At 48.3% G+C, this 23,856-nt stretch overlaps 1 protein-coding gene across 6 annotated transcripts in view; it reads left to right on the forward strand.

The window, feature by feature from the left end:
- Positions 1-23,856, forward strand: part of SFI1 (SFI1 centrin binding protein) — a gene marked incomplete at its 3' end in the record, with an annotated part of 76,539 nt that overhangs the window by 50,772 nt on the left and 1,911 nt on the right. For all 6 annotated transcript variants that reach the window (XR_013992445.1, XR_013992446.1, XM_081036509.1 and 3 more), the window contains 17 exons: positions 2,544-2,641; positions 3,697-3,763; positions 7,066-7,196; positions 14,458-14,539; positions 14,859-15,037; positions 15,833-15,908; positions 16,389-16,484; positions 16,984-17,060; positions 18,112-18,214; positions 19,390-19,486; positions 20,112-20,272; positions 20,702-20,776; positions 21,264-21,338; positions 21,476-21,652; positions 21,723-21,976; positions 22,709-22,789; positions 22,939-23,170. Coding sequence is in view for 4 of the 6 variants with exons in the window: in XM_081036509.1 (XP_080892635.1) it covers positions 2,544-2,641; positions 3,697-3,763; positions 7,066-7,196; positions 14,458-14,539; positions 14,859-15,037; positions 15,833-15,908; positions 16,389-16,484; positions 16,984-17,060; positions 18,112-18,214; positions 19,390-19,486; positions 20,112-20,272; positions 20,702-20,776; positions 21,264-21,338; positions 21,476-21,652; positions 21,723-21,976; positions 22,709-22,789; positions 22,939-23,170 (2,061 nt within the window). The remainder of the gene's footprint in view (positions 1-2,543; positions 2,642-3,696; positions 3,764-7,065; positions 7,197-14,457; positions 14,540-14,858; positions 15,038-15,832; positions 15,909-16,388; positions 16,485-16,983; positions 17,061-18,111; positions 18,215-19,389; positions 19,487-20,111; positions 20,273-20,701; positions 20,777-21,263; positions 21,339-21,475; positions 21,653-21,722; positions 21,977-22,708; positions 22,790-22,938; positions 23,171-23,856) is intronic.

Below are 23,856 nucleotides of genomic sequence, written 5' to 3' on the forward strand. Positions count from 1 at the left end.
TGGGACCACCCGGCAGGAGCCACAAAGAAATCTGCAGATGGCTGCCGCCCTGTGCTGTGCTTGGCAGTGCCTCAAGAGGCCAAGCTGCGAACAAGGCTGGCTGTCACTAGTGCTGGGCTTAGAGCTGCTCAGCCAGAGGTACAGGACACGCTCAAGCCAGATGCTGCTTGTCTCGCAAATCTTTGAGAGACCCTAGGAAAGTCTACAGCATGAGCTAAGGCAGGCAGTTTTTACGGAAAAGTCACCGGCTTGGATGTGCCGAAGAGTTGGATGAGGCAGTGTCTCCAATCGCCAGGGCATGGCAAAGGATTAGCGGAGACTCAGATGTGGCGCTGCCCATATCTGCATGCTAGGAGGAGGGCAGGCTCAAGAAAGAAACAATGGCCTCTGCCAGTTCCTCTGTCAAGGAGAAAGCTGCCCCTCCAGCCCCCATCCTAAGCCAGACAACTCAGTTCCTCACCATATGTCCCTGCTACCTCTCCAGCTACTGGTCCAGCTGTTGCCCCAGCTGCTGCCCCAGCACTGGAGCTCAGAGCGAGTGATTTTGTCTGTGGGTAAGTCCGTGCACTGTCCCTTTCAGAGAAACCCCTGTCTCCAGCCATCCTCCATCTCACTCAGTCACAATATCTGCTGGTTTCACAATCAGAAATTATGGGGACTTCTCTCCCCAGCATTGGAACCCTGGGCTGGGGTGGGGCTGGAAGATCTCACTCCTGGGAGGGCAGGGAGCCTCCACAGCTGAGATATTCCTCCTGATTTTTTATGGTCATATGCGAGTGTGGGACCAGCCTGTTCTGCAACTCTGCCCCTATTACCAGTCTTGACATGGCTTCTTTTGCATGTCCTTAGTTGTAGGGCTTTGGTTCAGCAAGATTTTAGGCGATTCTCAATGATGGTTGTTTGTACTTTAGTTGTAATTTTGATGTGGTCGTAAAAAAAGGTAAGCACAGTGTTTACCTACTGTGCCATCTTGACTGGAACCCTCCAGGGATTGTGGATTCTGATTCTGACAGGGAATACACGTTAAGTCTACACTCAAGGAGGCTTTGGTTGTGTTTGCACTAAATCTATTCTCTTGAGTGGTTGACATACCTGAAGGCAACAAACATTCTGTCTCTACTTGTACATTGTGTTTCTGTGAGTAGAAGGATGATGGGTTTTTTGTTTTGTTTTTAATTAGGAAAATGTTCAAAAGTATAGGAAAATACAAAGAATAGTGTAATAAACAGCTATCTAAATTCAACAAATGATATTTGCTTCCTGTTTTTCTGAAGCATTGCAAAGTAAATTACAGACATCATGACATCTTACATCTAAACATTTCAGCACGCATCACCCAGCATTTTCTTAATAACCACAATATCATATGATCCTTAACAACGGGAATAGCAGTTCCCTGTTATCCAGTACCCACCCTATATTCAAATTTCCACTGTTGCCTTAAAAAAATGTCTTTTATGTCGGGTTTTTTCAAACCAAATTCAAGTAAGGATTGATTACTCGCTACATTTGGTTATGTATCTTAAAGCCTCTTAGTAACAACCCCTTCTACCCCCCCCCACTTCTTTTGTTTTAATGTGTTTATATTTTAGTTGCGGTAAAATACACATAACAGAATTTATCATCTTAACCATTTTTACATGTACAGTTCTGTGATATTTAAGTACATTCACATTATTGTGTAACCATCACCACCGTGCATCTCCAGAACTTTTTTCATCTTGTGAAAACTGGACTTGGAGCTGAGCTGTGCCCTCCACAACTAGATTGAAGGGCAATTACTTGGAGCTGATGGGCCCTAGAGAAACACACTGTTCCCCAGTATTCCCCAATAAAATTTATATTAAAAAATACCAAACTGAAACTCTTTACCCGTTAAACACCACCTCCCCATTATCCTTTTCCCCATCCCCTGGCAAACACCATTCTCCTTTCTGTCTGAATTTGAGTACTCTAGATACCTCACATTTACAGTAATAACTCTTTTGTGACTGGCTTATTTCACTTAGCATAATGTACACAGTTTATTAACATGACATTGACTTTTTGAATAAGAAGGTGAGTTATTTTGTACAATGTTTCATATTCTCGATTTACCTGTTTGTTTCCTTTTGATGTCATTTGATTTTCCTTCTTTCTATGTAGCTCCTATAAACGAAGTTAAATCTAAGGACTTGATTAGATGGAAGTTAAACGTTTTTTGGCAAGACTACTTCATAGGCAGTAATATGTGATAAGATCACTTTTATAATTTCTAAAATGGCATTGTCTGCCACGAGGCACAGTTTAGGAATAGCTTCTGATTTTCATAGACTGGAAGATCCTTTTTGCTTGTTATGTTGGCCCAGAATAGCTCCATATATATAGCTTAACCATAATTATTTTGCAAGCCTGTTATATGTCCATTTCTCCAAATTGCAGTAATTCCTGCTTTGGGGGAGTTTACAGTCTTTTGGAATAGGAATTTGCTAACTAACAGGTTAAGAGAGATTATTTTACCTTTTACTCTAATAAACTTCTATTTCCTTCCTGTTTTGTTTCAGCTGCTGCGCAGGTTCTGGAACCTCTGGCAGTCTCGGATTGAGCAGAGGGAGGAAAGGGAGCAGCTCCCCTGCCTGCGTGCTGCCTGGGAGCACTACAGGTAGGGATTCTGGCCTTCTCCTTACGTTCTGACTCACGTTCTCCAGGGGGGATCACTTACCCTTCCATGACCTACAGCACCAGATTCAGAAAGACCCTGCTGTAAACCAGTGGTTCCTGAGCTTGCATTTTCCTTTTGGCTGCTCAGAGGAGACGTGGAATGAGGATTTTTGTACTGGTTCTTGATCACCTTAGTTTGAAGTATTTGCCCGCGAACTCACTGCCTTGTCCTTCAGGCTTTAGTGATGTTCATGTCTTCAAATTCATGCACTGATGCCATTCAAGAGAAGGCTCAAGTGAGTATTTGTGGTTTGCTCTTGAAGGGTGCAGAGAGTGTCCGCAGTTTTTTAGAGTTAATCAGTTAAAATAAATAAATAAAAGTGCCACATGTCCATGAGGAAAACTTAATGTATAGGAAGGAAGGTAGAAAGTAAAATAAAAGCTGCCTGGGTCCCTCCCTCCAACGCCTTAGTCCTATTCTTCAGAGGTAACCACTATACACTTGCTAGAAATGGTCAATATACCCCCCCCCCAAAAAAAAAGTTTAATCAGTTTAATTTGCATAGTTATAGGTCCAATTCTGGAGCATTTTTTAATGAGTCAGTGAGAATTCCAATATTTAACTCACTCACCTTGGAGTTACCGGGGTATATCATTGTTCTAAATCCTGGCTTACAAAACTGGTGTGGTTCTCACTCTCAAAATCACTGCATGAAAGGAGCATGTCACAGACCTGGGTGGTGGTAACCCCCAGAGTTTGGCCATAAAACCAGAAGGATATTTGGGGGGTTTCATGCATATTACCTAAGTTTCAGAGGAATTGTGCTTAGTGGTCTAGTTAGGTTTACAAGAAAGTTGTCAAAATTTGGGAGCAAGCCACAGCCCAAAATCAGGGTTGACAGATTTCATGTTAGATACCAGGTTTATATTTCCATCTATCCTAGAATGAAACCCATGGGGTGCCTTTAGCACTCAAAATGTAACTATACCTGCCTTTAAAACAAAACAAAAACTTAAAGGATGGGAAGTACCTTGGTGTTCTGTGTTTTATTTCAGAATAACATTGCTACACAAGTGTATCAAATTGTGGCTACAGCATACTCAGAAAAGGCGATACATGCAGGTATGAAGTACTTCCTAGCAGATTGCTTTGCTGGCTTACATTCTTGGACCCATTTGCTTTGGAAAGATTCTTGGCAAAGGCCTATGCTAACAGGTGTTGGTATTTGGATTTGGAAGAGAGGGCGCTGTAAAAAAGTCAAAGGTATTTCCCCCAGTTCCCTCTAGTGATGTCAGAAAATCCACATAACAGCCATTCCTTCATCTGCTACGAAAATGCAGGTGTTCTCTGAAAGTGACGAACTCTTTTTCATTCCATTCATTTCTTTACTCAGATTCATTTATTAGTTAGCCAGTCTGTCACCCCGCGGGGCCTTCAGGAGATACTGGGAAAGATGAAAAGCATAATTATCATATATCCCAGTGCTCAACAGTGTGAGACACAGGTACCCACAGGGGGTAGTAGGAGGTAGGAGTCAGGCTGACGAATTGATAAAGGCAGATTGAGAAAGACAGATTCAGTTCCATTTAAAAAAGACGTACTGAGCGGCCGCTATGCCTCAGATACTGCACTAAGCACTGAGGATACAGCTGGGATACAAAGCAGACAAAGCTTCTGTTCTCACAGGCTTGTAATTTAGCCCCCGGGTGGCAAATAAGTGTGGTCTTGCAGGCCAGCTCTAATGATGAGGGGAAGCTGTCTGGAGTGCTGAACTCAGAAGGGTTTTGAGGCCGCATTTAGGCTCAGGACTGTGTGTTCAGTTGATGACGTCTGCATGGGCATTGCAGTGGGAAGTGGCACCACTGCACATGCCTCTTTTTGGCCATGCCTGGCAGTAAAACAGGCCAAGTCAGACCAAACTCCTCCCAGTTATTTTTGTGCTGCCCTCCACATTCCCCACCGCCATCTGCTGCTAGAGTTTAAAGATTTTGGCTGGTTCTTCATAGTTTTGGAATAAAATCCAAATTTTTATCGAGGCATACAAACTCCTTTGGGATCTCATCCCTGTCTATTTCTCTACCTTTTCTGTTACCCCTCTCTCTGTTCCTTCACAACTGCGCCCTGACCAGTTAAGCTGCCAGTTCTTCTCTGCATGTACTCTGCCCTCCTGCTTCTCACTGTACCTGCGCCTCTCTATTCCTCGCTACCCTTTCAGCTCAGATATTACCTCTTCCCCCAGCCCCACCCAGGTGTGTGTTTCTTTATCAGAATGTTCATCCCATGGTTGTTTACTGGCCTCTCCCTACCAGGCTGTAATGTTCTTGAGGGTACAGCCTGTCTCTTTCTTCTCCTTAGCCCAACACAGTGCTTGGAGTAGGGTAGGTGCTGACTAATATTTAGACAAATGAATGAACAAATGAGTGAACAAAAAAACAGACAAACTGTTCTTGATCGCTTCAGAGTTTTTTCCAAGGATCGACTCGGTTCTTGGAGTTTGGATAGTTAGCCCAGGGCATGGCTTGTTTTTGTCACCTTTGCCTTCCATGCCTAGAAAATGCTTTAAACTGTTGCATTCTTTGATGTCCCTTTGGATTATGTGGCCGTTTCTGAAAGGACATTACCACTTGATCTCTGAAGGTCATTTAATGCAAGCTCCAAAGAATGTAGAGAGACCTTTTAGAAATAGAATGTGAGTGCCAGAGTTGAAAAGTTGTGTCTTTTTAAGGTGGAAAAGAAGCAGAGGGTCTCTTTTAGCTCCTTCTTGGCAAAAGAGAGCACCATGACACTGGGGCCCAGCACTGGTGATAGGTCAGGGGTCAGTACTCTCATCTGTCAGACTGCCAGCATGGCATGCACAGTGGAAGGTCTGGGAAATAGTAAGGGCCCTGCTTAGTTGTTGTTTTAAAAAATCTTTAGCTTACAATCTGAATTTCATCTCTTGGTTTAGTTATCCGAGGAGCACATCAGTCCTTTCTATTTAGAAACAGATATAAATATTAATTATTATGGGTTCTTTTGAAAAAGTAAAGAACGGCAAAATGTTTGCCAGTTGTTAAGCTGGATGATAAGTTCATGGGGATTCCTTATACTACTGCTTCTACTTTTGTTTACATTTGAAATTGTCCGTAATAAACAGTGAAAAGAAAAGTAGCACATAGACAGTTTTGAAAATTTCCGATGTGTAGAAAGACATAAAGAGGAAAACTAAAACACCCATAATCTTGCCTCTTGAGATAACATTTGGTGAATATCTTTTTCCCTCTGTGTGAATAGGAGTGTGTGTACTCATATATTCCCACATGTGTGAATACTGTTCAGTGATCTGTCGCTATGTAAACAATCACCCCAAATTCAGTGGCTTAAAACAACCATTTTATTATGCTTAAGAATTCTGTGTGTCAAACATTGAGACAGGATATAGCAAGGATGGCTCCATGGTGTTTGGAGCGTCAGCTAGGGAGATCCACATGGCAGGAGGTTGGAATCATCTAGAAGTTTCTAAACTCACATGTCTGGTACCTGGGCTGGAATGACTTGAAGACTGGGCCCAACTGGGAGTGTTAACCAGAACACCTACATGTGGCCTCTTCAAGAGACTTGAGCTTCCTCACAGTGTGGTGGCCTCAGGGTGGTCAGACTTCCTCCAAAAGTGAGTGTTTCAATAAACAAGACAGAAGTTCTATGGCCCTTTATGACCTAGCCTTGGAAATCACATAGTGTCATCTTCACCATTGTCTATTAGTCAAAGCTCTCACTGTCCCACCCAGATTCTTGGGAGAGGGCATAAAGCAATTCTCAGTACAGGAGAAGCAAAGAATTTGCAGTCCTGTTTTAAAAACTGCCACACATGCATATATGCTTTTTCCCTGCAAGATGTTCCATCGTGGAGGCACATATGTATGTTCTATGGCATTTGTCTGTCTTCCTACTGATATATCAGTGAAATAGTAGTAGCCTTTTATAATCATGTAAAAATGTAAAGAATCTGTATTACAAATAAAACATTTTAAATAAAAGGTACAGGGTGGGAACAGTATTGATAACATACACAACAAAGGACTAAGCAATTTCTTAAGGTTCAGGAAGCACATTGTATATATCACTGAGCCAAATGCTGACAATCAGATAGTGAAACGGGCAATGTGTACGAACCCTTAGGCCACAGGGAAAAAATTTAGATAACTATATATTCATAAAAACATATGAAGAGATGCTTAACCCACTCCGCTTTTAATTGAAGTGAAAAATTTTCACTTATCATATTTCAGTTTTCATCTACCATATTGGCAAAGATTAAAAATAACACTTTAATCTTTTTCTCAAATTGTGTAGGAAGCAAACCTCCCTCCAGAGTGTGACCCTGAAAGGTCATTTTCTTTTTAAATATAAAGTACAAGTAAAGGTCATTCGTTGTTTCACTTCAGCTGCTGCAGGCCAGAGCAGACAGTCACTTCCAGCAGAGAGCCCTACCTGCGGCCTTCCAGGCATGGAGAAGACTCTGGCAGTGGCGGCAGCAAGAAAGTGTCCTTCATGCGAGAGCGGCACGCTTTCACAGGTAGGCCCTGCAGTTCCTGTGTGCTCTGAGGCAGGCGTCTTGGGTCTAATTCTTCCACCTACATAGCCTTTTGCTTTTCAGCTTCCCAGCCCCCTAGGCCCAGATTCTTCCTGGTGTTTCAATCATGTGGGCTCGTTGATTTCATTCAGCAGGAAGACAGCCGGTCTTTCCCCCGGGAACACTTTTGTCCATCTTTATTGCACATGCTTTCAAAACAGCCTGAGTTTTATGCCTCTTCCCTCATTACTAACCACAGTAAGCTCCATTAAAGCTGTCCAGTAGCTTTCTGGATCAGAGTGTGGTTGGACCTTGCATTGCTTTGGCAGGCATTCTTGAGTGTGATTTCCGCGAAACGATTGGTTCCTATTCTGCTAGCCCTGGCTTTTTAAAGTCTTGAAACTATAGTTATCAACAAAATTAAGATGGCAGGGAGCAGAACTACATCTTTTTTAGCTCCCACAGGGGCAGGTTTCCCTGTAGTGGGGCCTTACTGCATGTTGGTGGAATGTAAGGAAATTATTCATCGCTACAGAGTTCTGGTCAAAATCATGGAGGAGATGCCATAAAAATCACTGACAAATTGTAACAAATTAATGGTTTTTATAGGCAAAAATATGCTAGCGTAAAGGGCAGGAGTGGAACAATCATATGATTAGATGAACATTAGTGTAGGTGTAATGTAAGATTTTAATCATTTGAAGTTATTCAACTGCAAAAGCATAAATAAAACATAACTAAAAACTTATTAGTTGCTAACTTGGTGTCTGCCACTATGGTAGGTGGGCATGATGTGATGGGAGAAAGGAAGCAAATATACACTTGTTCGCCTATGACATCTTAATAATTTTTTATAATCTTTATAATCATCTTTATAATTTCCTTATCGCAGCAGTCCTGAGAGAACAGGTTCAAAATGATAAATGTAACAGAACCAGTAATTAGCAGAGCCAAGTTTAAATTCAGATCTCCCTGATTCCAAAGTCCAAGGAAGATCTTTTTAATGGCTTTGTAGGAACTTTAAATCTTTGGTGGGAGATAAGACTGTTACACAAGAAACAACTGAAGAACAGTTCAGGAGAATAGATCCTTGTGTCCTCTGTTACATCCGCCACAAGTTCTCCTAGAGCTCAGAGCTGGTGCTGAGGGTAGAACCTGGGGGAGAGTTGGCTGTGAGCCGAGGAGGTGAGGATGGCTGGTGGGAGCGCAGGACGAAGAGGCGCACAGGGGGATTGCCTGGTCCAATAGATGGGTGATGGACGGATGTTTGAGCAAGTGCATGCAGCTGGTAAAGTGACAGTTTTGGAGACTGATTTGAGTACTCAGTACATAAACTTAGGACTGAGAGACGAGGGAGGGACGTGTACTTTGGAGGACTCTGAATGCTCATCTGAGGGGATTAGCCAGAACCCACCTGGCTCCTTAGCACAAAGTCCAAGGACATGTTTTTAGGGGCCAGTGGCGGGGCATAGTTGCTGACAAGGGGATAACACCTACCTCTGCCCCTCCTGTCTGCAGAGAGAGTGGCTTTGTCTTTGTCGAGTTTCTGTGTTGAGGTCTGGTATAACATTCATTCAACATACATATCTCTTTGTTTCGTTTACAGATAAAGTCACGGTTGATTCTATTGCTTTTCTGTATTTTGGCATGCTGCAGGGACCCAAAATTGAGAGTACCTTTGAAATAGCCATGAGGAGCTTCTAAAAGGATTTTTGTTGGGGAGCAGGTTTAGGCCAATTTCCAGCTACTCTCTTAAGACAAAGGGTATAGGGTGAACTGGAGACAGGGATTAGCCTGGAGGCTTGAAGGATTGTGAGGCCTGACTGAGATTTTATCGTGTTTTGGTTTCGTTGGATCTTTGTAGAAAACTTAGTTTTTCAGGTTCCTGCCTTCCTGGTTCTCGAGGGAGCACAGTGCCTGAGAGCCTGTCTCAGAGGAAGCTGGACAGGCCCCGGTTCAGACCCTTGCTCGGCCGCTTGCCAGCTCTGTGACCCTGGGCAAACAACTCAGTCTCTCTTAGCTGCAGTTTCCTCAAATGTAAAATGGAGGTGACTTGATTCCAGTCCTTATAGGGTTGTCATGAAAACTAAGTGGGGTAATCCATGTAAAATACAAGCCGAGTGCCCAGCACAGAATAGTAATTATCTCTCTAACCCCTAGAATTGACTTGTGACCTATGGTAAATTAGTATTCCCAGGTTTGGTTTGGAGTTTAGCATATCAGAGTTCCAAACAAATATGTATATTTTATCTTTCCATGATTCTTAGGGTTTTGTTTTTTTTTAACATGAATAGAATTTATGGTGGAATCTCATGAACAATGACTAAAAAAGGTAGTTTATTAACTCACCAGAGTTAAAGGCACAGATATTAAGTAAACAGTTTGATGAGTTTTCATGTCCCTTTCCAGCCCATTCCCACCCAATAAGGTAACCACTATTCTGATTTCTGTCATCCTAGGTTAATTTTGCCTGTTTCTGAAGTTTATGTAATAGGTACCGTGTTTCCCCAACAATAAGACCTAGCCGGACAATCAGCTCTAATGCGTCTTTTGGAGCAACAATTAATATAAGACCGGGTATTATATTTATTTTATATTATATTATATTATATTATATTATATTATATTATATTATATTATATTATATTATATTATATTATATTATATATTACGTTATGTTACATTATATTATTAAGACCCGGTCTTATAGTAAAATAAGACTGGGTCTTATATTAATTTTTGTTCTAAAAGACACATTAGAGCTGATTGTCCAGCTAGGTCTTATTTTTGGGGAAACCCGGTATGTGCTCTGTTGTGTCTGGCTTCTATTAAAGTTCAGCATAATATTTTTGAGATCGAGTATCAGTAGTTCAGTGTTTTATTTACTGAGTAGTACTATACTGTATGACTATAAGATACTATTTTGATGGATTTTAACATAGGAGTTGTTTCCAGTTTGAGGCTATTATGAATAAAGCCGCTGTAAACATTTATTTTAGTGGACTGTTTCCATTTCTCTTGGGTAAATACCTAGAAGTAGACTTACAGATCGTAGGGTGGGTGTATGCCTACAGATAGTCACATCATTTTATACTCCCACCAGCAATATGAGAATTCTAGTTGCTCCACATCTTCACCAGCATTTGGTATTGACAATTTTTTTAGCCATTCTGTTTGGTCAGGAGTACGCATTCCCCATGACTAAGGATACTGAGCACCATTAAAGCCTAATCGGCCAGGAACAAAAGCCTGTTTAGCCAAGTCAGATTGATTGTAGGAATCCTGGAGGGCTCCTCCACCTGAGTGAAAGGAATTTGTAAGGTTTGTGTTCCCACTAAAGGATTCTGAGGAGGGTCAGAGAGAAACAGGGATGGTTTTGGGGTTGGTTGCTCTTTCTGAGGCAAGATTAGGAGGTTATGAGGAGAAGTGGGGATTCACTAGGGACCATTCTCATGGGTACCCTCAGGAATAAATGAAGATAGCAGAGCTCATCTGGGGCTCATTGGCAAGGAAGCAGTAACCACCTGGTGGTGGGGATGGGGTGGGGGGGCCCTTGTGGCATTTTACAACTGCTGGCTGACCTTGGGACAAACATTGTTTCCTTGCAGCTAGCTTTATAAACTGTGTCCGTCCTCCTAATCTGATTAGTAGTAGGGCTGCTTTTATACTTCTTATTCTTTGAATGACAGATTTTGACTCTTTCAGCCTTTATTACATGCTTATTGACTGTTTGCTTGTCTTTTGTGAAGTGTCTGTTCAAGTATTTTCCCTAGCTTTTTAAAAAAATGTGTTGTGTCTTTTTAAAAAATTACTGATTTGTAGAAGTTTTTTTTTTTAAATTGGGGTGACAATTGTTAATGAAATTACATAATTTCAGGTGTACAATTCTGTATTACATCACCTATAAAACCCATTGTGTGTTTACCACCCAGAGTCAGTTCTCCTTCCATCACCATATATTTGATCCCCCTTACCCTCATCTCCCTCCCCCCACTCACCTTACGCTCTGAGAAGTTCTTTATATCTTCCTTCCTTCCTCTCTCCCTCCCTCCTTCTTTTTTAAATTGCATAGGGTTTTCTGTATAAATAATTATGTCATATGCAAATAAAGACAACTTACTTTCATCTTTTCCAGCCTGAATGCTTTATTTTGGCCTTATTGCCACAGCTAGGATCTCCAGTAAAGTGTTGAATAGAAGTAATGAGAGGGTATATATGAAGGTCTGACAGTTAAGTTCACGAACTCATCCTAGAAAAAGTGCTACATACCCCATTGCTGAATATCACTACGGTCACTTTCCAAGTACTCTCTTTGGGAAGCTATGCACCGACACCAGAGCCTAGTCTGCCCTTCAAAGCAATTTTGGAACTCTCTGGAATGGCCATCAGAGCTGTCATCATATTACCCTTGATGTCCTGAAGTCATCAAAATGTCTTCCTTTCAATATTTCCTTTATCTTCAAGTAAAGAAAGAAGTCATTGGGGGCCAGATCAGGTGAGTAGGGAGGGTGTTCCAATAGTTATTTGTTTACTGGCTAAAAACTCCCTCACAGACAGTGCCCTGTGAGCTGGTGCATTGTCGTGATGCAAGAGCCATGAATTGTTGGCGAAAAGTTCAGGTCGTCTAACTTTTTCACTCAGTCTTTTCAGCACTTCCAAATAGTAAACTTGGTTAACTGTTTGTCCAGTTGGTACAAATTCATAATGAATAATTCCTCTGATATTAAAAAAAGTTAGTTAGCAACATTGTTGCAACAATTCATGAACTTAATTGTCAGACCTTGTGCTTGTGTCTTCCATAGTCTTAGTGGGAAAACAGAAAGTCAGTATTTTACTATTGAATATGTTAGTATTTCATAGATGCTCTTTATTAGATGGAGAATGTTCCCTTCTTAGTTTATTGAGAGTTTTTATTATGAATGGTGGTTGAATTTTGCCAAGTGCTTTTTCCACATTTATTGAGATGATCATATGTAGGCTTTCCAGGCGGGAGTTCCCGCCCGTTCTCAGGGATCTTTTTCAATTTCTTGTTCCTGAATCCCGAGTAAAGTTGGTCAGGAAATCGGGAAAGTCAGCTTCTTGAACCCAGTGATATCCACAATTGGAAATAAGCATACTCCTCACAATGTATCTCTTAGACATTTTTCCTATTTATCACTAGGGGTTCTGGGCGGGAATTCCCGCCCATTCTCGGGAATTTTCTTCGCTTTTTAGTTCCTGAATGCCTAGCAAAGTTGGTTGGGAAATCGGGAAAATTGGCTTCTTGAACCCAGGTGGTTGGTAGTATCGGCCATCACTTTGTGGAAATGATTCATTGTGGAGAACAGAAAACAGTTTGTATCTCGGGATTCGGGAATGGGAAAGCGAAAATAATTCCTGAGAACGAGCGGGAATTCCCGCCTAGGAACCCTGATCATATAGTTTTGCTGATTTCCAAATGTTAAATCAACATTGTATTCCTTGTATACACTCCAGCTGGTTGTGATGTATTACCCTTTTTGCATATAACTGATTTCAATCTGTTCATACTTTGTTTAAAATTTTTACATATACTTTTATAAGGGATATTGGTCTGGACATTTCTTTTTATGGCTGAATAATATTCCATTGTATGGATAGACCACCATTTGTTCATCCATATGATTGATTGTTTCCACACCTTGGGCTGTGGTGAATAATGCTGCTGTGAACATTGTGTACATGCATCTATTTGAGTTCCTGCTTTTAATAATTTTGGATATATACCTAGGAGTAGAATTACTGGATCATATGGTAATTCTATGTTTAACATTTTGAGGAATTATCAAACTATTTGGTTCGTTTTGTAGTTTTTATTTCTCTGTGAAGATTCCCTGCCTGGTAACTAATTTTGTTCATCTTTTCATTGAAGTTGTCAAACTTATTTATTAGAGCTGTTTTTAAGTTTTTGCTAGATTCCAGCATTGAGGTCATTGTTTCTGTTGACAGCTTTTTTTTCCCTTTAAAGGCTGTTTCATTTTGTGGCAGGTGTTTGCATTCTGTTTGTTCTGGTGGTTCCTGTTGGTCCTGTCAAGTCTGATTTTATTCTTTCTTCGTGTGGGTCTTTTTAAATTTTGTCTTCAGTGTTAGCGTATGGCTCTTATCCCTAAGGCTTAGCTTTTCTGAGTTCTGAAGTTCTCAGTGAGGTCTTTCCACTCGGAATGGGCCAGAACTCCATCTTCCACCTTGTCCAACCTTTGGTATCTCCACTTAGCTCTTAGCCCTCTGGCTACTACTGTGTGCTAGCCTGCCTGGAATTTGTCTGTGCAGCTTCAACTGAGGGCTCTGGGTGTTTTCCTTTAGACCTTGCAAGGTGTCTGTGAGTGTGCCTTTGAGTGAGGGGAGGGCCCCCCGGCCACAGGCACTCAGGCACTGTGGCGGCCTGGAGGTGTAGACAGGGGGCTGGGGAAGCCCAGGCTTAGGCAGGCCACACAGGTACACACAGCCCTTGTGCTGTGTTCTTGAACTCTAGTCTCTGCCTTGGCTCAGTGAAACTGTCATGCTCTGCTTAGAGTCCCTCCTCCTCCTCTGACTGTCCACAAAGTGGCTCAGGCGCTCACCTTGTGTGTTTCTTATCTCTCAAGGATCACAGTCTGAATTGCCTGTAGTCCAGGATCTGAAAACAATTGCCTCATAGATTTTGCGCGTGTGCGCACACACACACACACACACACACAGTTTTGCCCATGCAAAGCCCCTGGTGGCTGCTGACCAGGTGTCCCAGCGTTGCTTTACAGGCTTCGACAGCATTATGGTGAGCAGGTAGGCAGAGGCAGAGGTGACAAAGCAGTGGTTTCCAAACCTGTCACCCCGTCTACCTCACCTGGAATACTCGTTTTAAGTACTGTTTCTGGGGTGGCCTCACCCCTGCTCCGTCAGCCTTGGGGGCTGAGCATCTGTTTTTAACCACTTCCCCCAAGGACATGTGTCCTGGCTGATCAGCAGGGCCTGGCACCGCTAACGACCACTGAACACTGCTGGTGATTCCCCGGGAACTGGTGGAGAATCTGGGTCTCTTAGTCTTTTTCATACTGTGAGCACTTGGCTGACACCAGAAATAGCTTGGAACATAGTGGGTTGTTTGTGGGATTTTGGGCTATTATTTTCTGCTTTCCTTTTCTTCCCCTTTCCTTTCTCCCCATCTAAGCTTAGTGTAAGAGGAAAAATCCAATTATTTGGAACTTCTTGTTCTTTTGTAGTTTTTTTTTATTTTAAGTGCTTTATAATTGATTTTTTTTTTTTACAGGGAGACATTAGAGAAACAAGTATTTACTGTTTGGTGGCAGAAGATGTTTCAGCATCGAGAAAACCGCTTGGCAGAGAGAATGGTAAGTGGCTTAACCTGAGGAGGTGCCTGCCATGGGCAGGACCTGTTTCAAGCCTGTGCACTCACTGCCCCGTCCTCAGGACATCGCCTGGGACTCAGACCCACACTGAAGGATGTCGTACCTGTAACCAGGACTCACAAGGCAGGGCCAGGGTCTGGGCATCTGTGTCCTTTGTATACATGGTTTCTGAACCAGGGCAGCTAGCTCCTGAGTGTCCTTTTCTTTTGCCTTTGTCATTATTTGTGACCTGTCGAGTTTTCCTGGCTTCTGTACCTCCTCCTTCATGACCCATTCTGTTCTCCCTGCCATCTTGCCACAGGCCATCCTTCATGCAGAGCGGAAGCTTCTGCGAAGGTCCTGGTCCACGTGGCAGCAGCAGACGGCTGCACGTCAGCAGGAGCGGCGGTGGCAAGCAGTGGCCTGTGCCCACCATGGCCACCGGCGGCTCAGGAAAGCTTTCTGTGTCTGGAGAGAGAGAGCCCGAGGGCTCAGATCGGAGTGAGTAGCCGCTTCTCCTCTGGAAGCTTTTCCCATCTCAGACCAGCTATGATCATAGTAGCAGCCCTGTCAGCTCTGAGTGCCCATCCAGAGTGTCATGTTAAACTAGATTCTGGTTTTCAGATTCCAGAAATTCAATCTGAAACAGTCTAAGCAAAACCAAGGCTGCAGTGAGAGGATCCTGGGGTACTGCATGGAACCCCCTGCCTCAGGAACTCGACTGTGGAGATAGGCCTGTGGATCCGAGGTCCTGTCCATGGAAACATGATGTATCATGTTCGCTGGTTGGGGCCCATGTGAAGTTACCATGGCCAAGGAATGGGCCTAAGGGCCCCGTTTGGAGACAGCTGACCCCCTAGGAGCAGCAGCTGTGGCCGGGGGCAGGCTGTGGCAGTTTTTACCGCACCACGTGGTTAGGGGGCCGGGACAGACAGACCCCTGTCAACTGCAGACATTGTCCTGCTCTGGTGCCTGTCTGTATCCACTTTGTGCTCTGTGGACCTCCCCACTTCTCAAACCCTGGCCACATTTCACCTCCTCCTCAGTTGCCCGCACATGACTATGCTTCAGTGGTACTTGAAGCCTGTGAGGCTGTCAGCAAAAATTTAATAATATGTATACTTTTCTGGGGCGAGAGCTCAAATGTCTTGGCAGGTTTCAGCGAGGGTCTTGACTCTCCTCCCCACCCCCCAAAATTTAAGAACCACTAGACAGGACCAGGGACTGGAGGGGCACCCATCAACAGGGCCCTAGCCGGATCTGGGCTGCAGCACTGAACTCGGACTCTCCCCACAGGAAGATGGGCAGGGTGGTGGCTGCAGAGTTCCACTCAGCACGGCTCCTGCGTTGGGCCTGGAACAGGTGGAGGGAGGTAAGGCTTTGGCACAGGCGCCACCCACGTGTGGCTTCTGGACAGGTGGCGCTTTGTGTCCGTGTGACTCAGAGCAGACATATGGGCTCCTGCCCTGTCCCTCGGAAGCCACCTGGCTCTGAGTATAGGAAGAGGCCAGCTGGGCACAGATAAAGAGTGTTAACCTGGTTTCTGAAATGATTGGCTCAAAATTTCTTGTTCTTTTAGGTGCTAGGGTGCTCTTATCTGCACTCACTGAATCTAAAGTCCTACTCTATTTATAGACACCCTCCCCTGGGTAAAACATGTCTACACTAACATTTCTGGAGCCTTTACTCTAAGTCGGGCACTTGCCCCATTTGATCCCCTCAAAACCCTATTGATACACGAGGAAGCTGGGGCTCCCAGGTTTCATACCTTACCCCAGCTCACCCAAACTGTGTGTAAAGTGGAGGCAAAGCCAAGCCTGCCCCGGGCCAGCTGCTCTCTCCTCGGTCGCAGTGCCTGGCCCTGCGGGGAGCCGAGCAGCAGAAGCTGACGCGTGCGGACCTGCATCACCAGCACACCTCGCTGCACAGGACACTGCAGACCTGGCGGGTAGGAGCTGCTGCTTTCCTCCAGACTCCTTGTCCTGAGGGAGTGGGGCGGGGGGGAATTCTGCAGACTTTTTTCTCTTCCTTGTTCTTCCTGCCCTTCTCAGAACAGAGTAATTCTGCCAAGCCTCACACAGAGCAAGTGCCCTGGACAGTGGGTCTTACAGCCACAGGGCTAAGCTCTTCCATCTTTGCTTGGCAGAGTACAAACCAGAAAAGTAAAACCAAGTGCTGTCTGGGGACACCAGCCTTATCAGCAAAGTGGCCCCTTATCCAGGAGTCCAGTGGTTTGACCTACTAGGTGAGGGCTTAGCGAGACAGTCCTGTCCCAGCTGTCTGGGTGGTCTCCTGGCCTTGGGCCTCCAGCCTTTGGCCTCTCCCCAGCCCCTTGTGAGTGCTCTGGGCATCACAGTCCCTGCTGAGGACGCCCCTCTGAGGCCAGCCTGGGAATAGAAAGAGCGGTGGGCCCAGGGGCTGCCTCCCATCCTCTTGGTCTCCTACAGACTTACCAGAGCCAGGTGCAGCGTGTCCTACAAGAGGTGGCAACCAGGGAGAGCCAGCACGAGAGGCAGCTGCTGCGGTGAGTGTCCCAGCGTCTCCTGGGCCCAGCCTGAGGGTCAGAGCCTGGCAGGTGGGGTGTTTTGTGCAGGGCCTGGCAGAGGACAGGCCTTGCTGCCTGGTGCTGCTCATGGCATAGCTTTGGTTTTTTCACAGCAAGCACTCCATTCACTGATTCACCACTTTTGTCTTGAACCCCTGCTGTGAGCAGAGTGGGGACTTCTGGGAAGCAGCTCTCACCGGGATGTCTGTGAGCTGTCCTCCTTGGCGTGCTCCTCTGGGCACTTTTCCCTCCTACTTCAGACCTGGAACATTCAGCTTCTCAAGGCATCACTTCAGCTCCTCTGCTGCTCCAGGAGCCGCAGTGACTCCCTTTGCCTCTCAGTTCCCAGTCAGTCGCCTCCCCCTTGGCTCTCTGGGCCGTCCCCTGACTCTCCAGTCATCTCTCCACCTCTAGGACCATCTACATCTGTGACACCAGGTCACTGTCACTGCCTCAGTTCTGGCTTCCTCATGAGCCCATCCTCCAGCTCCTGCCAAGCCCAGCTCTAAACTCACTCCTCTCCAGCAGGCCGCCCTCATTCCTCTCTGCCTTCCCCTGTGCTTGTTCAGCACACACTGTTCCAGGCTGCCTGTGGGCGGTAGGCCTCATGGACTTGAAACAACACCGTCCCCCCAGGGTCCCATAATGTAGCATAGAAAGGAGTCTTCGGACTAAGCCCCAGGCCCTGAGGTGGTGGTGCCCTTCCCCCAGCTTCCTTCTCTCTGTAGCTCCCTTTTCACAGCGTGAATCACCTGCATTGTCATTGCCTAGTTATGGTCTGTGTTCCCCATAGCGCGTCAGTGTGTGAGGTTATGGTGTTTGGTCTTGTTCAGCCCCGGTCCCCAGTGCCTGGTCCTCAGCAGCTGTCACGTGTCCATGCCCACATCAAGGTGGCTGTGAGTGAACTATGTCTCAGGCATAGGGCATCCTTGATTCAGGAGTGGGCTGAAGAACCAGGAAGGATTCACAGGAACCTCACCCTGTCTCTCCACACTGGTGTCACCCCTGTCCCCGGCCTGTGTACCTGCAGGGATGTATTACATCGCTGGAGAAGGAACACCGTGGCTCGTGTAGATGAAGCAAAGAAAACCTCTCGAGCACGTGCTCACTACAGAAGGACCGTGTGTTTCAAGGTGAGGTATGGGGGGGCCAGCTGGTCACCCAGGAGGGTCTGAGACTATGTTCCTCCAAGGTGGTGATGTGGGAGGTGATACGATTTGAACTGAACAAGGAAATGGGGTAACTCTCCTCTTTTATGTATTTTGCTGAATTATTAACCAACATCCATTAAAACGAAAACACAGCACACAGTGAGTAAAACAGTATTCGTAGAGAACCAGTATTTTCTACACGTGTGGAATTTTCCACTGGGACAAACCGTGTCAGTCTCATGTCTCTGTCTCCTCTGTCAGAAGAGAACACTTGCTCCTGCTCACTGGCTTCGCAGGTCTCGTGGCTGCAGGACTTTCTGAAAAGCATAGAGCACCCCAGGAATGGGAGGCTATTGATCATTGTTGGTGGGAAGTGGCCCCAAAATGTGACATGGTGGGGTCTGGTCCCCTGTGCTGGGGGAGGGAAGAGGTGACAGGATGTAGTTGTGGGAAGAAGACGTGTTACAAGACAGGGGACTCAAACAAATGAAATGACAGAGGTGGTCCTTGGACTCGGGGATGTTTTAGAAGAAAACGGTTTGCTGGGGGCCCTGCTGGAAGGCCAGGGTGGGGGACTGGTCCTGACGACTTGGAAGCGCCCCGCGGATGAGAAGCAGTTGCCTATGGGGAAGGCCCAGTCTGTTCTCAGGAAAGCTCCGCGACCAGCGTGTATGTCCCCTGCCCTGGAAGGAGGGTCAGGACTCTTTACTTGGCTCCATGGCTCAGAAGGGAGGAGGCCCTTTTGGGGAGGAATGGAGTTCGAGACTGTTTGGGGAGCAGGCAGCAGGCGTATCCCTGGCTGTTGACTTCATTTTAAGTGTTCTGTTACTGTGACTTCATAAATCTCACATCTGAAAGTGTGCGTGTAACATATAGCTTCAGTTTAACAAAGGATTATAGAAGGAAAGCCCATTTACTCCTTTGTGGCATGAAGTTTAACTCCTGGGAGCAAAGCCCTGTCACCGCGACACTGAGCTTCTTGTGAGGGAAGGGGGGTTTCTGTCCTCAGCAGCTGTGTGTCACGTGTGGGTGGTGGGGACATCCTGGAATGCGTGTGAGTGCTGTGTGTCCACTGCCCGGCCTCACGCCACGAGGAGCTGCCCCCAGGACGTCAGGAGGTGCCATGATCACCTCTCTGTTCTTCGCCTGCCCCTTAGGTCCTGGTCCAGTGGCGAGAGGCGGCGTCTGTGCAGATATACTACCGACAGCAGGAGGCCTGTGCCCTGTGGGAGGCCCAGAAGGTGCTGGGTCGGGGTAAGCGGGGCCCGGACGCTGAGGAGACGATTGCGAAGGACCCAGAACGCGCGTGGTGTGCCGTTCACTTCCCCTCAGTCTTTGTCTCCTCGTGTAGTAGTTTCCTGTTGCTGAGATCACAGAGCACCATGGACTGGGAGGGTTAAAACCGCAGAAAACTGTTCTCAGGGGTTCTGGAGGCCAACGCCAGTCAAGGGCTGGCGGGGCCATGGCCTCCAAAGGCTTCGGGAGAATCCTCCCTGGCCTCTTCCAGCTCCTGGTGGCTCCCAGCAGTCCTTGGTGTTCCTTGGCTTGGACACACATCACTCCACTTCTGGGTCACCCACAGCACCTTGCAGCTCACTCCAAGGGGGCCCTGGCACACCTGCCGTTGTTGTACCCCTGGTGGGCACTTGAGGGGTCAGAACAGCAAACAGCCGACCCCGGTTCCAGCGCCCATGGTGCTCACAGGAGCTGAAGGTGGCGGAGCTGTCGTCAGAGGAGTGGCCGTCCACGTGTGGTTTTGCCGAGTGTGGGCCAACACCCCAACACTGTCCCCACACAGCCTTCTCCATTCAAAACTGACAGTGGCGTAGTCGTTTGTATAAATCCTACAAAAGAGCAAACTGACTCGGGTCTGCCTTAGGCCGTCTCAGGACGTGGTTTCGTCGCTGGCGGGACCTCGGCCGGAGGGCAGCCCAGCAGAGAGCCCAGCTGCAGAGGGCAGCACAGCATTACCAGCGGCAGCTGCTTCTGCAGGGCCTGGCACGGTGGAAGGTGCACCATCTGGGCTGCGTCAGGAAGAGGGTGAGGCAGGTGGCAACTCCCCCAATTCCCTGTGCCAGGGAGCTAGCTGTCCCAGCCAGGAACCCACCTCCCGGGAGGAAGAGAGCCTTCCTGCAGAACCCACAGCAGCCAGTACGGGTGCTGGGTGGTTTGGGGTCCTGCAGGAGCCTGTCTGCGGTGGCTGGGGGGAAGCCAGTCTCGGACCGGGGCTTCCCTAGCTAGAGGAGGGCTCAGCAGAGAAACCCGGTTCACTCTGAGCCACAGGGTGTCAGAGCTGGGGGACCTGTGGAGTCATCTAGAAGCACCTGCCTGGTGCAGGAGACCCTTGGCTTCACCCAGGACCCCTCCTGGCGATGGGAGGACCGTTCACTTGGGTCAGGAGCCTCACCCTGTGGCTGCCCTCAGGGGGACCGGGACTGGGGCACCTGATGCAGCGCCCTCTCCCCTCAGCTCCTGCAGAAGCGGGGCACCCAGTTCCTGGCCCAGACACTCAGCCAGTCCTACTTCCGCCAGTGGACACAACAGGTAGGAGCTGTCGAGAAACCTCTTCTCCCAGGGCTTCCTCCCCCACATCCCAATCATTTCTCGGCATCAGCAGCTTCCTTCCACCTGTGACCGGTAATAAGGCCAGGTCACTTCAGAGCCCTGTTTCTACAGTGTCACTTAAAAAAAAAATACATCAGGGTAATATCCAAATATTAATATGAAACGCATTTTAAGTCTTTGCCAAGGCTCTATAAAACACCAGGCAGGACTGCATCCTGCTGAGCAAACCTTCGCGTGCACGGGTTCCTCTCACTCTGGGTTGTCTCCAGCTTTTTCTCCTATGAGCCCAGTGCGCTGCCCCCACTTTGCTTTTGTTCTTCCCAGAAGCTCCTTCCCTGTCAGAGGCTCCTTCCCTGACCCACTCTGAGGGCCTGGCAGGGAGGGGTCTGAGGGTGACCAGCTGTGTGGTCATTCAGGGCAGCCTCCCTGGAGGAGGTGTTTCTATAATCTCCTTTCTGGCCCGTAGCTGATGAATAGGAGGCAGGAGCAGCAAGGCACAGCCCGGGCCCTGTGGTTCTGGGCCTTCTCCCTACAGGCCAAGGTAATAGGGGCTCCACATCCTACTGCCCCTCCCCTCCCAGGAGAGGGCCATGCCTCGGAGGGCAGGGTGGGTTGTGGGCACATTCTGGGGGAGCCTGAGCAGGGAGAGCTGGACCTCACCTCCTCGTTTCCCTGGAGGCGTGGGCCGCGTGGCTGGGCTTCGTGCTGGAGAGGAGGAGAAAGAAGGCACGGCTGGAGCGGGCGGTGCAGATCTACCACGAGCAGCTCCTCCGGGAGGGCGTCACGCGCCTTCTGCGGTTCGCAGCTGGCATGAAGGCCTTCCGGCAGCAGCTGCGCACCCAGCAGCAGATGCAGGTGGGCCTGGCGTTCCCCCTCTCCTGGGCTGTAGGCGGGACATGGCATGAGCTGACAGAAGCCATTGCAGGCGGCACACAGTCTCCACCGTGCAGTCCATCGCTGTGCCATGCTCTGGAAACAGAAGGTGCTGGGCTCAGGCAAGGACACTGTGCCCAGGAGAGTGACATTCGAAGATCCACTTCCCGACCACATCACTGCTGGGGCTGGGGATGCCACCCTGGAGACCAAGAGGCCACGGGCTCCTCGTGGGCCTCCTCGTGGGCCTCGGGGAGCTCTGGGCAGCCTGGCCCTGGATGCCGGGGACCCCGAACTCTTGGAGCTGTGAGTAGCCCGTCCCACGCCTCTTCTTCCTGGCTCCCACCTGGGGCAAAAGCTTGGACTGTACAGGAGAGAGGACACTGGGTCCTGAGCCTCAGCTGAGCTGCTGGGACCTCTGTCTCCAGCAGGAGCTGCCCTTCCCAGGGGTGGAGAGAAAGCACACGGCAAGAAAAATAGCTGTGGGGCAGCCCGACCCTCCTGCCCTCAGACCTGCCAGTGGCCCGCTTCTTCCCTTACAGTCAGGAAAAAGGCTCCCTCGCGGAAAGCCCCCTTTTTGTGTCCCTGCTCCTGCCCCATCACCCACCCCATGCCGATGGAGCTTTGGGCTCCCAGAGTGACCAGTGCTGTCTGAGCTTGAGGAAGAGGTCGCTAGCGAGGAGGGCCACTGGCCCAGGCCTTGTCCTGCCCCGCCTGCTGCAACCCCTGACCCTGCTAGCCTGCCCTCCCCCGTGACGTGGGACGAGCACCTGTGGCGCCTGGGTTGCTGCACAGGTCAAATGAGATGACATGGGTGAGGCACCTGGGGCATCAGGCTCACCTCATTGAATTGCTAGAAGTTCCACGTGACCCAGGCCCACCCCAGTTCACCTTCTGACCTTGGGCAGGAGCCTTTCTGGCCTTCAATCTCCCCATAAGATTGGAGGGGTCAGAGTGGATGACCCCCCACCCCACAGAGATCTCAGGCCCCAGCAGCCCCTGGGTAGCCTGCAGGAACGGGCCCATGTTTCTTCCCAGCAATGCTGTCCGCTTGGCAAGGAAGCAGCCGCGACGCCCAGACTTCCTGCTGGAGCCCTTGCAGAGCCAGAGGCCCCTGGGGTATGACACCTTCTGGGAACGGGTAGATCGTGTGGTCCTGGGCCCCCAAAAGCATGTGGTACCTCCCTGCAGGGCCAGGCGCCCCCTTTCCTTCCTGCTCCTCAGGAGGGTACCGCGGCCTGAGCAGCTCCTGCCTTCTCTCTGCTCAGGCCTGAGGTGCTGAGGGAGCACGGCCTCGGTGTGGCCCAGCCAGCACGCCCTTCCCTGACCAGGCCCTTGCTGGCAAAGGCCCAGACGGCACTGATCCCAAGCAGCCCCCCGCCCCGGCCTGGGGCCCTGCTCAGGCCCCCCAGCCTGAAGCTGCCCCCCACAGCGAGCACAGGCCTGCAGCTGCTGCCTCCTTCCTCCTTCACGCTGTGCGGGGTGGACGCACCAGTTGGCGTAAGTCTTCCCTGGTCACGTGGGGTCCTGTTCTGGGGTCTGGCCTTCAGGGCTTGCTCTTGTGTACTCGGTGCTGTAGCCATGGCTGTACTCACTGCTTCTGGAACACGCCTGGCTCAAGAGGATGCAGGGAGGCCATTCTTTCACCAAGTGTAGGTGCATGAGGTCATGTGTCTGTGGTGGGGACAGAGACCCCTGCCTGCGAAAGACTGCACATGGTGGAGGGTCGTGCAGGGCCTGGGCCAAGCACATCTGGGTTTGCAGGAGAGGAGCTGAGGGAACACGGCCTCTGCGTGGAGGCCCGTTGGCTGCTGTGATCTGACTGCCCGACAGGTGCTGGGGCTGCAGACGTGGGACAGGCAGACTAGGTTTGTAGGAACCAAGGAAGGCGTCCAGGCGGCTCCTGGTTCTGACTTGGGCAACTCAAGGAATAATGAGTTCTCCTGGTTCTGACTTGGGCAACTCAAGGAATAATGAGTTCTCTTACAGAAAGGAAAACAGGGTGGGGATCCATTTGGGGCGAAGCATGAAGAATGTTTTGAACCTGTCAAATTTGAGATAAAGCAACAGGATTGAGTCTGGCCTTCAGGGAAGAGGTCGGGCCTGGAGTTAGAAATCGAGAATCGTAGCATAGATTGAAGGTAAACCCCTGAGAACCAGTGGGGTCATGGGAGTTGAGGGGGGCT

The sequence above is a fragment of the Rhinolophus hipposideros genome, assembly GCF_964194185.1.
Source record: "Rhinolophus hipposideros genome assembly, chromosome: 24".
Classification (NCBI taxonomy): Eukaryota; Metazoa; Chordata; class Mammalia; order Chiroptera; family Rhinolophidae; genus Rhinolophus; species Rhinolophus hipposideros.